The sequence below is a fragment of the Somniosus microcephalus genome, chromosome 6, assembly GCF_052327205.1.
Source record: "Somniosus microcephalus isolate GS21.2 chromosome 6, FLI_Smic_1.0, whole genome shotgun sequence".
Lineage (NCBI taxonomy): Eukaryota > Metazoa > Chordata > Chondrichthyes > Squaliformes > Somniosidae > Somniosus > Somniosus microcephalus.
The window spans coordinates 135,020,766-135,037,633 of NC_140992.1; the positions used below are offsets into that span (position 1 = coordinate 135,020,766).

The 16,868-nt window shown below is 48.9% G+C and overlaps 1 protein-coding gene across 3 annotated transcripts in view; it reads left to right on the forward strand.

Annotated features, from left to right (window-relative positions):
• LOC147116091 (anoctamin-7-like) overlaps window positions 1–16,868 on the forward strand; it is a 201,937-nt gene that overhangs the window by 60,594 nt on the left and 124,475 nt on the right. For all 3 annotated transcript variants that reach the window (XM_085990813.1, XM_085990812.1, XM_085990814.1), the window contains exons 6-7: window positions 14,257–14,314; window positions 15,129–15,239. In XM_085990813.1, the coding sequence (XP_085846939.1) occupies window positions 14,257–14,314; window positions 15,129–15,239 (169 nt within the window). The remainder of the gene's footprint in view (window positions 1–14,256; window positions 14,315–15,128; window positions 15,240–16,868) is intronic.

A 16,868-nucleotide genomic window follows, 5' to 3' on the forward strand; every position in this document is an offset into this window, starting at 1 on the left:
CAGCACACACGCCCATCCAGCTTTGTGTCGTCTGCAAACTTGGAGATATTGCATCTAGTTCCCTCGTCTAGATCATTAATATATATTGGGCCAGAAATTCGTGTCCAAATGCGTGAGTACGGTCTGGGTACTCACGCATCTGGCCGGTGGAAATGCCGGCGTTCAGCATGCACAGCACATGCGGGGAACGCCGGCATTTCCAGTCCTCTGAACGAAGGGGTTCAGAGGCACAGCGCGTGCGACTGCACAGGCAGCGCTTGCACAGTGAACTTCGTCGATTTCATTCATGGATTCAGTGAGGGTAAGTCCTTACAAGTTACACTTGAAAAAAGCATGTGTAAAGTTGTTCCAAGGCTGCGGAGGAAGATATATTTTATCGTGGAGCTTCTGAAAGGCAATATTTTTGTTTGGGAAAGGGAGGGAAGTTATTTTAAGAAATTTTAAGTAAGTTTTAAAGTTTAAATTTTTTTTTTTAAACGGGTTTTCAGTACGGTAGGTAGAAGGAGCAATTGTGGCTGTGTGAATTGAATGTGTAAATGAGTGTTCTAAAATGAGTAATGTAACATTTCCAGCACTTTTAAGAAAGAAACTTTTCATCAGTAATAAGTAATTATGTATGTATGTCCGCATATATTCCTTTACGTATATGTATGTATGTTTTATATTCCTTTACTTATGTGTATGAATGTATGTTTTTAATTATGATTTTCCAATAAGTTACTTTCTCTGAAAGTCATAATTAAATAATACATTCATACACATAAGTAAAGGAATATATACATAACATGCAAAGGAATATATACAGACATACATACTTTCAGAAGCTCCACGATAAGAAATATCTTCCTCTGGAGCAACTGTACCCATGCTTTTTTCATGTGTAAGTTGTAAGGACTTGACCTCATTGAAAGCATGAATGAAAGCGGCGAATTTTACTGCGCACGCGCTGCCTGTGCAGTCGCACGCGTTCTGCCTCTGAACCCCTTCGTTCAGAGAACAGGAAATGCCGGTTTTCCCCGCATGCGCTGTGCATGCTGAAAACCGGCATTTCCTCCGGCCAGACGCGTAAGTACCCCGACCGTACTCGCGCGTTTGGAAGGGAATTACTGGGCCAACATTTTACATGTCAATAAAATGAAAAATTTAACAATTGCACGATTTGCCCCCTCGCATCTGCGACTGAGGGTCCAAGGAGGTGCATTGCGCAAGAGGTCATTGTCGTACGTATCCTCACACTGTTCCCTTTCGGGAACTGTATGAAGTGGTGGAAGGATTTATGGCTGTGATTAACGCTCGTTCCGTGACTGTAACCATCTTTGAACCAGCCATTAGGGTGGTTAGTCCTATGGCGTGAGGGTTTTACGGGCTCCCACAACCCATCTGAGGGGGGGGGGGGCCACCCACACCCACGGACGCAAGTATCCCGCTGGATGTCCACCCAGAATTTATAGTTGGAGCTCCGACTCCACTTGCCGGGACTGTCTGGAGTGGGGTTCGAAACCCGACTCCTTCTGGCCCAGCGGCGGGGATGCTTACTGCTACGCAAAAGGCCCACTCCGCACAAAAGGTGACACCCATACGTTTCCTGCGCCTTTTCCCTCCCTGTGACTGGAGCCCTATGCTGCCACTTGAAAGACCAAACTATCATCTGCCCTTTTTGCGGCGCCTTTGACTTCTCATTACCAATGATGAGCAGGCGCTGCGCCTCCACCTCCTTGAGGAGATTGCTGAGGTCATCATCAGTTCAATTGTGAGTTCTTTTAATGCTGTGAATTGTGCTCATTCCAGCCATTTCACGTTGCTAATCGGATTGGGCCTTTGGCATAGCGGTAGGATCCCCGCCGCTGGGCCAGATCAGGGCAGGGTTTCGAACCCTGCTCCAGACAGTCCCGGCAAGTGGAGTCGGAGCTCCGGCTCTAAATTCTGGGTTGACATCCAGTGGGATATTTGCGTCCGTGGGTGTGGGTGGCCCCCCCTCCTTGTATAGCTTGTGGGAGCCCGTAAAACCCTCCCGCCATAGGACTAACCGCCCTAATGGCTGGTTCAAAGATGGTTACGGTCACGGAATGAGCGTTAATCATGGCCATAAATCCTTCCACCACTTCATACAGTTCCCCAAAGGGAACAGTGTGAAGACACGTACAAGGACGACATTGCTAAATAAATAAATGGAATTTAAAAAATTCTTTTAGGGCTTTTAAAAGTCTTTAAATTGCTTTAATTCTGTTTAAAACTACTTCAGATTCTTCAAAATAATGTAAACGTTTTTAAAAGTTTATAAAAGTTACCAAAATCTTCAAAAAGCTTCCAAAAACCTATTTAAACTGCTGCTTTGCATGTAAAAATGCTTAGCAGCGTGTCAGAAACATTGGGGGCGTGTCCTGTTAAACTGAGACCTCAAGGGGCGTGTCTCAGTTGCACAGCGTGCTACAGGCTTCGCGCTGGCTGCACTCCTGGGCGGCGTGACGTCATACGCTGCCCGGGATTCTTCTTTTTCAAAATCGAATTCCAGGCGTCCCTGAAGGTCAACGGCCAGCGCGTCGGGTAAGTGCATATCGGGGCCTTGCACGCGCGGCAAGCCCCCGATCTGAATCTCTGGGCCATTGTGAATAGCTGGGGTCCTAGCACCGATCCCTGCGGTACCCCACTAGTCACCACCTGCCACTCGGAAAAAGACCCGTTTATTCCAACTCTTTGCTTCCTGTCTGCCAACCAGTTCTCTATCCAAGTCAGTACCTTACCCCCAATCCCATGTGCTTTAATTTTACATGCTAATCTCTTATGCGGGACCTTATCAAAAGCCTTCTGAAAGTCCATATACACCACATCCACTGGTTCTCCCTTATCTATTCTACCAGTTACATCCTCAAAAAATTCCAGTAGATTAGTCAAGCATGGTTTACCTTTTGTAAATTCATGTTGACTTTGTCTGATCCTGTCACTGTTTTCCAAGTGCTCTGCTATTACATCTTTTATAATGGACTCTAGCATTTTTCCCACTACCGATGTCAGGCTTACCGGTCTACCACCTTTTTTGAGTAGTGGGGTTACATTAGCTACTCTCCAATCCATGGGATTACAACATTGATATTGTTTGAGCGATAAATATTGGCCGGGACACTGGGGAGAGCTCCCCTGGTCTTTTCAATAGTGCCATGGGAACTTTTACGTCTGCCTGAAAGAGCAGACAGGGCCTCGGTTTAACGTCTCATCTGAAAGACGGCACCTCCGACAGTTCAGCACTCCCTCATCACTGCACTGGAGTGTCGGCCTATATTTTGTGCTCGAGTCTCTGGCGTGAGCCCACTGCCTCCGGTACCAGTGTGTCAGTAGGACATGGCAGCAGAAACCTGCCCACTGCCTCCAGCATCATTGTCGATGCTTATCGGGTCGCTGAGGGTAGGGATAAAAGATTCATTCTTTGTTTACTGGGATGTGTTAGATCCGTGTATCTTGATGATGTGTCCTTCAATAATTAGACAAGAGACTGCAGGGAACGATCAACAGGTGTTTACTGAATGAGGGTTACTCTAGAACTAACTCTACAGATCACTACTCAGGGTTTATATACAGGTGTGGTCACTGCCGGTACTACAGTATACAGGAGCTGTAAAAAGTAGTTCTCCCCTAAAGGTACATACATTACAATTCCTCCCCTTTTAGATTAACAGTCCATAACACTCATTTAACAATTAAATATCAACTAATTACAATTAACACTTTTAACATGCAACATTAGCTGAAAATAGTCTATTTATAAATTCAGTCTTTGGGGAGGCTTCCTGATCCTTTCTGGATAGCGCCTTTCCCGAGTGTCTTGCTCTTGGTGCGGAGGCGATTCTGGCCCCCTGTCGTCTGTTGGTTCATCCGCTTCCGATGCTACTGTTTCTGGGGTAGATGCTACCTGTACGTCGGGTTCATCACCAGGTACGTATGGGCGAGACATGGGGTTGACTCGTTCCTGTGACTCTAGGATCTGGTCAGCATGGCATCTCACAATGTTCTCCCCAACATCCACTGTGTACATTAGTGGCCCCTGCCGTGTGCATATCGTTCCTGGTTGCCATTTCTCTGTTCGGTAGTCGCGGGCCAAGACTGGTTGCCCTACATTGAAGCTCCTTGTCGGCTTCTCATTGATGTGCTGGAATTGCTTATTCTCAACATCTCTTCGTACATTTGGTCTGAGCAAATCCAGACGAGATCTCAACCTTCGGTTAAAGAACATCATGGCCGGGGCCTGGTTGGTGACTGCATGTGTCGCATTTCTGTAGGCTAACAGGAAATTGTCCACCTTATGCTGCAGTGGAATGTCGTCATCGCACATGGCCTTTACTGCTTTTTTAAAGGTTTGTACAAACCTCTCAGCCAATCCATTTGTGGCTGGATGATACGGGGCGGATGTGTAATGCCTCACCCCATTCCTTTTCATAAATCTTTGAAAATCTTTGGACACAAACTGTGGTCCATTATCAGAGCAAATCTGCTCTGGCAAGCCGTTCCTGGCAAAAATGGTCCGTAGGACTGCAATAGTTTTCTCCGTGGTGGTGGAGGACATTTTGATCACCTCAGGCCATTTCGAGTGCGCATCCACGGCTATTAAAAACATTGAGTCCATGAATGGACCAGCAAAATCAATATGCACCCGTTGCCATGGAGATGAGGGCCACTCCCCTGGGTGTAGAGAGGCATGTGGTGGTGCATTTTGGGCCTTCTGGCATCCTCAGCAGCTCTTTGTCAGGTCCTCGATTTGCTGATCGATCCCCGGCCACCACACATAAGCCCTAGCAAGGCTTTTCATTTTCACCCCTCCCAGATGACCTTCGTGAAGCTCCTTGAGCACTCTCTCCCTTAACTTGGGTGGAATTACCACTCGGGATCCACACATCAAGGTTCCCTGGCATACTGACAGCTGTTCTCTTCTGGATGAGAATGCTGGCAACAGTGAGTCGCCATGTGCTGGCCATCCCTTCATCGTCAAATCATATACCCGAGACAGTGTCGGGTCATTTCGGTCTCCTTCTCTATACCAGCATTAGTTACTGGCAAGCATTCAATTATAGTCGAAAAAATATTTCGATAGGATCCACTGCTGGTGCTTCCTCCGCAGTAGGCAGTGGCAGGCGTGATAGCCCATCAGCGTTTCCATGCTGTTTCGTGCCCTTATACTCTATTTCATATTGGTGCGCCCCTAGAAAAAGGGACCATCTTTGTAGCCGTTGTGCAGTCATCACCGGAACGCCCTTCTTTGGATTAAAGATGGAGACAAGTGGTTGGTGGTCAGTCAGCAAGGTGAACTTCTGCCCGTGCTGATAGTGATTGAACTTTTTCACTCCCCACACTAGGCTGAGGGCCTCCCTGTCAATCTGGGTGTAGTTACGCTCAGCTGAGGTTAGTGACTGAGACGCAACGGCTACTGGCCTCTCCGAGCCGTCCGGGAATTTGTGCGACAGCACCGCTCCAATGCCATAGGGTGATGCATCACATGCCAACCGAATTGGTAGTGCTGGGTTGAAATGAGCCAACACCTCTTTTGATGTGATCAATGCTTTGCTCTTCTGGAAAGCTCGTTTACATTCGTCACTCCACTTCCATGGTACCCCCGTTTGCAGTAGGGTGTTCAATGGGTGTAGTACGGTGGACAAATTCGGCAAGAACTTATGGTAGTAGTTCACCAGCCCGAGGAACGACCTCGGTTGTGACACATTTTCCGGTGCTGGAGCCTTGACTACTGCCTCAATCTTTTCAGGGGACTTATGTAACCCCTCTTTATCAATAACGTGGCCACAATACGAGATCTGCTTCTGGAAAAACTCGCATTTGTGGCGATTAGCTCAGAGCCCATATTCCTTCAATCTAGTGAGCACCTGCTCCAGGTTGGCGAGGTGATCACTGTCATTTTTGCCCGTAACCAGGATGTCGTCCAAATAACACTGGGTCCCTGGAATCCCTTGCAGGACTTGTTCCATTGCCCTTTGCCAAATAGCCGGAGCTGATGCTACCCCGAACACCAGCCGGTTGTATTGGTAGAGACCTTTATGAGTGTTGATCGTGAGGTACTGTTTCAAGGCTTCTTCTACCTCCATTTGCAGGTACGCCTGGGCCAGATCAATCTTAGTGAAGCATTTCCCTCCAGATAGCGAGGCGAAAATATCTTCAATCCGCGGAAGGGGATATTGTACAGTGTGAAGGACTGGGTTCACTGGCACCTTAAAGTCCCCACAGATGCGAACCTTCTTTGGTTCCCCAGGCGTATTACTCAACGACCTCTTCATTACAGGAACGATGGGTGTAGCCCACTCGCTGCAGTCCACTTTGGACAGTACTCCTGAATGTTCCAAATCTTCCAGCTCTGCTTCGACGGCTGGGCGGATCGCATAAGGTACCGGTCTGGCCTTAAAAAACTTTGGGCTTGCATTTGCCTCTATTTTGATCGTCGCTGTTATGCCTTTTAGTGTTCCGAGTCCCTGCTGGAACACTTCTTGTGCGTCAGTTAGCATTTTTGACAGTCGCCCAGGTGTGACGTCGTCATCCTTTTTGGCATCTACAGTCAGTGCTTGTATGGAATGCCAATCTAGCTGTATCTTCTGGATCCATTCACGTCCTAGTAGTGGTGGTCCTCCATCTGGCAATACATATAGGTCCATTTTTGGTGTTTCCTTGCCGTTATATATAACGTTCACCCTTATTTTTCCTTTGGGGTAGACTTTTTGCCCCGTGTACGTCTTCAAGACAATCTTTGTATCTCTCAAGGGTATGTGTGAGAATAGCCGCTTGTAGTCCCTTCAGTTTATGACTGTTAGGGCTGATCCTGTGTCCAATTCCATTTTCACTTGGACTCCTGCTATCTTGAGCGTGACCCAGATAGTTTGGTGATCCTCCGTTTTGATCACATTATGTAGTTTCAGACAACCCAGCTCCTTGCTTCGGGAGCCTGTATCCCTTTTCTGTTCGTCTGAACTACTCTGCGTCACCTTATGTACCTTCTTGTACTTCTGTGGAGATTTCTTGCTGCTGGTTTTCTTTCCCGACCTGCAGACTCTTGCTATGTGGCGTACTTTTCCACACTGTCTGCACACTTGGTCCTTGAACCAGCAATCATTATGGTTGTGTGTTGTTCTGCCGCAGCGATAGCACTTCACTGTTACGTATGACATTTCATTTGTGCCATATTCTTGCAGTCTCCGTTGTATCTCTGCCGCGCCCCATGCTGCTGCTTCGTGTGATACTGCAATGCTGAAAGCCTTGTCCAGCGTAAGATCCTTTTCTGATAGAAGCCGTTTCTGGGTTCCTTCACTTTGAAGCCCACACACAAACTTGTCCCTTAAAGTATCTGCTAGTCCCGTTCCAAACTGGCAGTGTTTCGATAGCTTGCGCAGTTCCGTTAAATACTCAGCATTACTTTCATCTTTATGCTGGTTCCTTTTGTGAAACTTAAATCTTTCTGCAATCAGCAGCGGTGTGGGGTTTAAGTGGTCCTGTAGGATTGACACTATGTTTTCAAAATCCTTTTCTACTGGCTTCTCTGGGGTTACTAGGTTTCGTAGTAAGCCATATGTTTTTGCACCCATTGAATTCAACAATACCAGCGCTTTCTTGTCATCTGGCACTTCATTCGCCTTGCAGTATACTTCTATGCGTTCGACATATGTCGTCCAATCTTCGACTTCCTTTTCGAACGCTGTGATACTGCCACTCTTCGGCATTTTTGGCTGTGGTTAGACTGGCTTAAAATGGTGTCTCCCGCGCTTTCCTTTCTTCCCCACTGCGGCTTAAAATGGCGTCTCCCGCGCTTTCCTTTCTTCCCCGCTGACGCTGCTCGGCCCTTGAACACCGGCTGTGCTCTGCGCGTTTTCCTGCGCGCCTCTCTCCCCCATTGACGCTGCTCGGCCCTTGAACACCGGCAGCGCTCTGCTCTCTCTTGCCTCTCTCCCCCGTTGATGCCGCTCGGTCCTGAACATTGGCTGCGCCCTGTGCGCTCTACCCTCTCTCCCTCGTCGACGCTGCTCGGCCTTTTTCTGTGCCGTCGGTCGGCTCTAGCCGCCGCTGTCCGGGAAGGGTCTGCGCAGTACCTGTTGCCAGCCCGTTTCGCTGGACCACCGTGACTGGAAAGCCAAGCCTGGCTCTTGACAGCCTCCCCTGCAATGCTCAAATCTCCGCTGGATGACTGGGGGGTTTCCCGTGGTCGACGCCCATGTTTCTAGGCTCGGCCTTCTTCCACTGTTCTCCAGGAGCGAATCCCTGGGAGGTAATGCAGAGTTGCAGGTAGGTTTGAATCTGCTCGTCGCCAATGTTAGATCCGTGTATCTTGATGTTGTGTCCTTCAATAATTAGACAAGAGACTGCAGGGAACGATCAGGTGTTTACTGAATGAGGATTACTCTTGAACTAAGTGGACCGATCACTACTCAGGGTTTATATACAGGTGTGGTCACTGCTGGTACTACAGTATACAGGAGCTGTAAAAAGTAGTTCTCCCCTAAAGGTACATACATTACAGGATGTGATGAGTGGTGTTCCTGAGGGATCTGTACTAAGGTCTTTACCATTTTTTTAATAACTTCGATGAAGGAATAGTAAGTCTGCAGAAGGGTAAAGGTACAAAGCATCATAGACAGACTAGGTGAGTGGCTAAAACTATGGCTGATTCAGTTCAATGTGGGCAAGTGTGAGGTCGTGCACTTCGTCAATTTAGAATTTTTTCTTAATGGCAAGAGACGAGAAACTGCGGAGGGGAAAAGGGATTTACGTGTCCAGCAATGTTCCCTTTAAGCTGCGCAGCGCAGCGCTCTGGAGCTCCTGCGCAGCCGGCTCACCCGCTTTTCAATGCAAAAAACCGCACATGCGCGGTACTTTAAAGGGCCGCACACACCCAAAATTTTGAAACGGAGCGTTGGTGTCCATGTACACAAATCACTAAACACTGGTGCACAGGTACAAAAAGTAATCAATGAGGCTAATGGAATGTTGGCCTTTATTGCAAGGGGCCTGGAATACGAAGGGGAGGAAGTTATGCTTCAGCTGTACAGAGCATTGATGAGAACACACCTAGAGTACTGTGTTCAAATCTGGGCACCACAGCTCAGGAAGGGTATATTGGCCTCGGTACAGCACAGATTCACCAGAATGTTGCCAGGGCTTGAAGAGTTAAATTATGAGGACAGATTGCAAAAACTTGGCTTGTATTCCCATGGGTTAATCTTCTAAACATTCTAGGGGTGATCTAATGGAGGTGTTTAAAATGCTAATGTTAGGGGAACATGATGTGCCTCAATAATTCCGAGACTCGATGTTAGCGAAACAAAACAAGGCTTTTATTAACTTAGAACGTAACACGTAAGAGAGAGAGATATCTTCCTTCTGGAGACTGAGGCCAGACTGAGCTAGCTTACAAAAGGGGCCAGGTATGGGCGGAGCCCTACACACACAGCACATTCCAGCACATTCCAATAAACAATACAATGAGGACTGGGGGAAGGGAAATGACACTGAAACCGACCACAGTCACAGGAAGTGATGAATGGAATATTTCATCACATTCACCCCTTCTATAGATTTAGTCTGTTCGGGGGTTTGATAGTCCTCTGCGACCGACGTGGCTGTTGTGGTGCTGCGGGTGTCGGCTGGGTGTCCCCGGTAGTCTCCTGGGTCTCTGCCGGGGGTGCCGCCAGGGTTGTTGAAGGGGTAGTTGGTGGGGGTGCCATTGGTCGATGTTCTTCCGGGGGTGATGAAAGAGTAGTGGGTGGGTAAGAGTTGCTGTGATCGTTGTCGCTGCTATTGCTGTGGTTGTTGTCGATGCCAGCTGGGGCGACGTCTTTTATGGACACGGTGTCCTCCCTTCCGTCGGCATGCCGGACATATGCGTATTGGGGGTTGGCGTGGAGTAGGTGTACTGGCTCCACGAGAGAGTCCGTCTTGTGGCCCCTCACATGCCTTCGCACGAGTACCGGACCTGGGGTGGAGAGCCATGACGGCATGGATACGCCTGAGGTGGATTTCCGGGGAAAGACAAACATTCGTTCATGAGGCGTGGCATTAGTGGCCGTACACAATAGCGACCGTATCGAATGGAGCACATCCGAGAGGACTTCCTGCCAGCGGGAGATAGGGAGGCCCTTGGTCCTTAGAGCTAGAGTGACTGCTTTCCATACTGTCCTGTTCTCTCGCTCCACTTGGCTGTTACCCCGGGGGTTGTAGCTGGTGGTACGGCTCGTGGCGATCCCCTTGGACAGCATGTACTGGCGTAGCTCTTCACTCATGAAGGACGCCCCCCTATCCGTATGGATGTAGCTCGGCATACCGAACAGGCAGAACAGGCTGTTGAGGCATTTAATGACCGTGGCGCTGGTCATGTCTGGGCAGGGGAAGGCGAATGGGAACCGGGAGTATTCGTCCACAATGTTCAGGAAGTAAACATTGCGGTCGACGGACGGGAGGGGGCCCTTGAAATCTAAGCTGAGCCGCTCAAAGGGCCGTGTAGCTTTGATTAAGTGGGCTCTATCTGGGCGGTAGAACCGAGGCTTGCACTCAGCGCAAGTGCGGCAGTTCCTGGTCAGAGACCGAACTTCCTCAATCGAGTAGGGTAAGTTACGGGACTTTATGAAGTGGAACAGCCGCGTGACCCCTGGGTGGCAGAGGTCGTTGTGGAGGGTCTGTAGCCGATCCCCGGTGGCGCTGGCACACATCCCTCGTGAGAGGGCGTCAGGGGATTCGTTAAGGGCCCCTGGCCGGTAAATGATGTCGTACTCGAAGGTGGAGAGCTCGATCCGCCACCTAAGAATCTTATCATTTTTAATCTGCCCCCTCTGTTTATTATTGAACATAAACGCTACCGACCGCTGGTCGGTAAGTAGGGTGAAGCGTTTGCCGGCTAGGTAGTGGCGCCAGTGGCGCACTGCCTCCACGATGGCTTGGGCCTCCTTTTCCACGGAGGAGTGTCTGATCTCGGGCCCTTGGAGGGTCCTCGAGAAGAAAGCTACGGGCCGCCCCGCCTGGTTGAGGGTGGCCGCCAAGGCGAAGTCAGACGCATCACTTTCCACTTGAAATGGAGTGTTCTCGTCCACTGCCTGTAGCGTGGCCCGCTCAATATCCTGCTTAATGCTTTTGAAGGCGGCGTGGGCCTCAGCAGAGAGCGGAAAAGAGGATGCTTTCAAGAGGGGGCGGGCTTTGTCGGAGTAGTTGGGGACCCATTGGGAATAATAAGAAAATAACCCCAGGCACCTTTTCAGGGCTTTGGGAGTGTTGGGCAGGGGCAGCTCCCGTAGGGGGCGCAATCGGTCGGGGTCTGGTCCGATTTCCCCATTCTCCACCACGCTGCCTAGTATGCAGAGGCGCATGGTGTTGAAAACGCACTTGTCCTCGTTGTAGGTGAGGTTGAGTTTTTGTGCGGTTTCCAGGAACCTCTCGAGGTTCGAGTCGTGATCCTGCTGATTGTGGCCGCAGATGGTGACGTTGTCGAGGTAGGGGAAGGTTGCCTGCAAGTGGTGGTCATCGACCATGCGGTCCATCTCCCTTTGAAAAACCGAGACCCCATTCGTCACCCCAAAGGGGACTCTGAGGAATTGGTAGAGGCGTCCGTTCGCCTTGAAGGCGGTGTACGGGCGGTCCTCTGGTCTGATAGGGAGCTGGTGGTACGCTGACTTGAGGTCGATGGTGGAGAACACCCGGTATTGGGCGATTTGGTTCACCATTTCTGATATGCGGGGTAGCGGGTAGGCGTCTAGTTGGGTGTACCTGTTGATCGTTTGACTATAGTCGATCACCATCCGTTTCTTCTCGCTACCCCTTACCACTACCACTTGGGCGCGCCACGGGCTGTTGCTGCGTTCAATAATGCGCTCTTTCAGGAGCCTGTCTACCTCGGTCGCGATAAACCGCCTGTCCTCCCAGCTGTACCTCCTGCTTTTGGTCGCTATTGGCCGGCAGTTAGGGGTAAGGTTCGCGAATAGCGAAGGCGGCTTTACCTTCAGGGTAGCCAGACCGCACACTGTGAGGGGCGGCTGGGACCCACCGTACTTGAGCGTGATGCTTTGGTGGTTGCACTGGAAATCCAGGCCCAAGATCACGCTCGCACATAGGTTCTTCATGATTAATACTTTAAAATTATCGTATACAGTTCCGTTAACGCCCAATTGTACCGTGCAGTAACCCAGAATGGTCGATGTCTGGGTTTTATCAGCCATAGAGATGGTACCCTGAGCAGGGACCACCTTTAGGGAGAGTTGCTGTGCCAGTTCAGGGTGGATAAAACTCTCCGTGCTTCCACTGTCAATTAAACATTAACCCGGCACCCGTTTACCTCGATGTCCACCATTGATTTGGATAGCGGGTGCGGCCTGGTCTGGTCCACTGTGACCGATGCCACTGTAGGGCTCTGATCGATACAAGATGGCGTCCACGCTGTCTGCTCATAAGATGGCGGACCCCACGAGGTCGGGCAAGATGGCGTCCAAGATGGTCGCTCCCACGGCGCACATGCGGCGGTGGCGGGTTTTCCGGCGGTTGGTTTTCCGGCGGGGTTCCCTCTGCACACCTTCCCGAAGTGCCCCTTCTTACCGCACTTAAAGCAGGTGGTGCCTTTCGCCGGGCACAGGTTTCTGGTGTGTTTTGGCTGCCCGCAGAAGTAGCAGTTGGGTCCCTGACGCGTCGCGGCTGTTGTAGGGCTTCTGGGGGGAGAGCGGGGCCCCGCCGGTGTCGGGCTGCCGGGCGGGGAAGATGCCTTCCAAGATGGCGGCGCCCTCGGTGCACACGTGGCGGCGTGGACGGCGCGGGCTGAAGAGTAGGCGTCCGAGTTTCTCTGGGCCACATCCAGGGATCGTGCGGTGTCCGCAGCCTGTTTCAGGTCCAACCCCGTTTTTTCCAGCAGTCTTTGCCGGATGTAAGTGGAGCTGAGGCCTGTGATAAAGGCATCGCAAACAAGCTCGTCAGTGTACACTGCGGCTTTTACATCTCGGCACTTGCAGTCTTTGCCAAGCATTTTCAGGGTGCTTAGGAACTCCTCCACCGATTCTCCAGGTCGCTGTGCGCGAGTAGCGAGCAGATGCCTAGCATACACCTCATTCGTAGGCTGCTGGTAATGCACCTTTAAGATGTCGCAGGCGGCCAGGTACGTATCGGCGTCTTGGATGAGGGGGTAAACCCGGTGGCTTACCCAATTCCGCAGAATTCCGAGTCTCATCCTCGCAGCGTCCGTAGCGTCTTTGACGGCTGCGGAATTGTCCAGGAAGAATTCCATACACTCAAACCAGTGTCCGAAGCGTGCTGATGCGTCTGGAGCATGTTGATCCAAATCCAAACATTCGGGTTTCAGGAGTTGATCCATAGTGTTGAAAAATAAGTTAATAAAATTGATGTGCCTCAATAATTCCGAGACTCGATGTTAGCGAAACAAAACATGGCTTTTATTAACTTAGAACGTAACACGTAAGAGAGAGAGATATCTTCCTTCTGGAGATTGAGGCCAGACTGAGCTAGCTTACAAAAGGGGCCAGGTATGGGAGGAGCCCTACACACACAGCACATTCCAGCACATTCCAATAAACAATACAATGAGGACTGGGGGAAGGGAAATGACACTGAAACCGACCACAGTCACAGGCAGTGATGAATGGAATATTTCATCACAGAACAAGGGCTAGTAAAAGGAATCCATTTTATACTAAGGTCTAAAGTTAGAAGCCTGCAAAACTTTTCAATTTTCAGAGGTCACGAACAGCCTGAACTCGAGGTTAAACAACACATGCTGTGCTTGTATTGTGTTGTGCTGTTTTTTGTTGTACTGTGTTGTAGTGAACCCTGCGAGATATCTGCGCTCCTTCAATTCCGGCCTCTTGCGCATCCCCGATTTCAATCTTGTGCATTCCCGATTTCAATCGCGCCACCATCGGTGGTCGTGCCTTCAGCTGCCAAGGCCCTAAGCTCTGGAATTCTCTTCCTAAACCTTTCCACTTCTCCTTCCTCCTTTAAGATGCTCCTTAAAACCTACCTCTTTGACTAAGCTTTTGGTCATCTGTTCTAATATCTCCTATTGTGGCTCGGTGTCAAATGTTGTTTAACACTACACTGAAGGCGCTATGTAAATGCAAGTGTTTGTGTTGTTGTAATATTGCATTGTTGTTTTGTTTCTTTGTGTTGTTTTTGCGTGGTGTGATGGTGGTGGTGTTGTTGGTGCAGTATACCCCAGTATGGTTTTACACCTTCGGGAAAGGAGAGAAATAAAGATTTAAATTCAGAAACTTACTGGCGATATTTTTTGCGCAGGTATTTAAATAATGACAATCGAGAGGACTTCTTCACTAACACACAGAAACATCAGATAGTAAGTACTGGCCCCTCAGAGCAACTTTTCCCTCCTGAAACAAGCTATCAAATTCCAGCCTATCCACTGCATGCAGCACCTGCTTGATGTGGTTGTGTGCCTGTGGTTGTGTGTATATAATTGTGTCTATGGTTTTGTGTCAGTGAATGATTGTGTGCCTGTGATTGTGTGCGTGTGACTGTGTCTGTAATTGTGTGTACTGTGTATGATTGTGTGCCTGTGATTAATTGTGTGTCTGATTGTACCTGTGATTGACTGTATGCCTGTGATTGTGTGTCTTGATGGGGGAGCTGATGCTGATTCGATCACATTTGTTCCTTGTTGGTGTTTGGAAGTTTAGTTGAAGTTGTCAGCTTTGTGCTGTAGCAGTTTTTCGGAGCCCTGATTTTGGAGCAGTAATGCTGGGAATCGAGTGGCCGCGAATCATGGGCAATGGGCTGCGGACTTGCGGAATACGCTGTAAATGTGCGCACTCATCAAATTACCACTTTTATTTCTTTGTACGCCTCTCCGTTTATTCTTTTTGAGGTTTTTAACCCTACGTGAGGTTATGTTGTGACATAAGGCTGCGCAACCTACTCCCAGGCCTCTGTCTGTGCAGCTTCTGATGAGGGAGCTCCGAGATGTGAGAATGCTCCTACACACACTGCTGTAACTGAGCCCATGTTAAATTTGACTTCTGTTTACCCCTTTAGAAGTGTGATTCTCAGTATTAGTGGATGTGAGCTGTGTCTCATCACATGTTGGCTGTTTTTTTTACCGAATGTGTTTGATTTGATTCTGACGTTTGCCTTTTTTTCTCTCCCTTGGACAGGTTTATGAAATATTAGCAAGGACTATATATGGGCATCAGGGAAGGGCCCAGATTGGTATCAACAGTCTGTTAAGTGAGCAGGTGTTCTCGGCTGCATTTCCCCTTCATGATGTAAGAGCTGTGCTTCGTTTGTTGAGTTCTCCTAGTTCCAAACCTCATGGACACATTAATCGGCCTATAGTACATCTTTCAAATAGCTCAATGTTCTGGATTTCTGAGCTTAAAGTTCAACACCAAATTGGGGGGTATAGTTAATACTGAGGAAAACTGCGACAAAGTACAAGACGACATTAACAAACTTGCCGAATGGGGGTGTAAATGATGAATTAATTTCAATATAGATGAGTGAGGTTGTGCATTTTGGTTGGAGGAATAAGGAGGCCACACACTCCTTTGAAAATAAGAGTCTAAACGGGGTAGAGGATCAGAGGGATCTGGGGGTGCAGAGGATCAGAGGGATCTGGGGGTGCAGAGGATCAGAGGGATCTGGGGGTACAGATACACAAATCACTAAAAATAGCGACATGGGTTAATAATAAAAAAAGCAAACAAAGCACTGGGGTTCATTTCTGGTGGGATAGAATTGAAAAGCAGAGAAGTTACATTAAACTTGTATAGAACCTTGGTTAGGCCACACTTAGAGTACTGCGCACAATTCTGATCTCCATATTACAAAAAGGATAGAGAGCCACTGGAGAAGGTGCAAAAAATGTTTTACAAGGATGATACCGGAACTGCGATGTTATAACTATCAGGAAAGACTGAACTGGCTGGGCCTTTTTCCCTCTAGAAAAGACACTACTGAGGGATGACCTAATAGAGATCTTTAAAATTATGAAAGGGTTTGATTGGGTAGATGTAGAGAAGACGTCTCCACTTGTGGGGGAGACCAGAACCAGGGGCCATAAATATAAGATAGTCACTAATAAATCACCAATAGGAAATTCAGGAAAAACTTCTTTACCCAGAGAGTGGTGAGAATGTGGAACTCGCTACCACACGGAGTAATTGAGGCGAATAATATAGATGCATTTAAGGGGAAGCTGGATAAACACATGAGGGAGAAAGTGAATAGAAGGATATGTTGATAGGGTGAGGTGAAGTAGGGTGAGAGGTGGCTCATGTGGAACATAAACACTGGCATGGACCTGATGGGCCAAATGGCCTGTTTCTGTGCTGTAAATTCTAGAGCATTGATGGAAGGTGGAGGACTGAGATAGGATGCTTTGTGAATGAGATTAGTGGAGCAAAGTTAGGACTAGTAGAGGCGCGAGTCTGTAGCCAGTTAGGGAGAGTCTCTTTGAGCTCTGTAGTATAATGAAAGCTCTTAATCCAAAAAAATTCTGCTCCCTTCTCAACAATTTTAACCTGGAAGAGGCTTCATGGGCCTCATCACTGTCTTCAGCAGCAGCTTGGTAGGTTTATAATCCATGGCGACTGTTCAACAGTTCAAGACCCTGAGCTCCATATAGTGCATTGTGGAGCTGGTCAATGGCCAATTCTGGGCACTGGCCTGGCTGTTTGTTGAAGGGAGCCCATCAGCATTGAGGAGCGAGGGAAGGGAGGAGAGCAATGGGAGAGGAACAGTGAAGGAGGAAAGAGAGATGCGCAACAGAACAAAAACCAAAGAAAAAGTACCAGCGGAGGCCCCACGTCAGGCACGCTCAGTTGGAAGAATTATCCGGACAAGTCCGACCGAAGACCCTGCTCGGACAAAACCGCGGGAACAACGGAATTGCC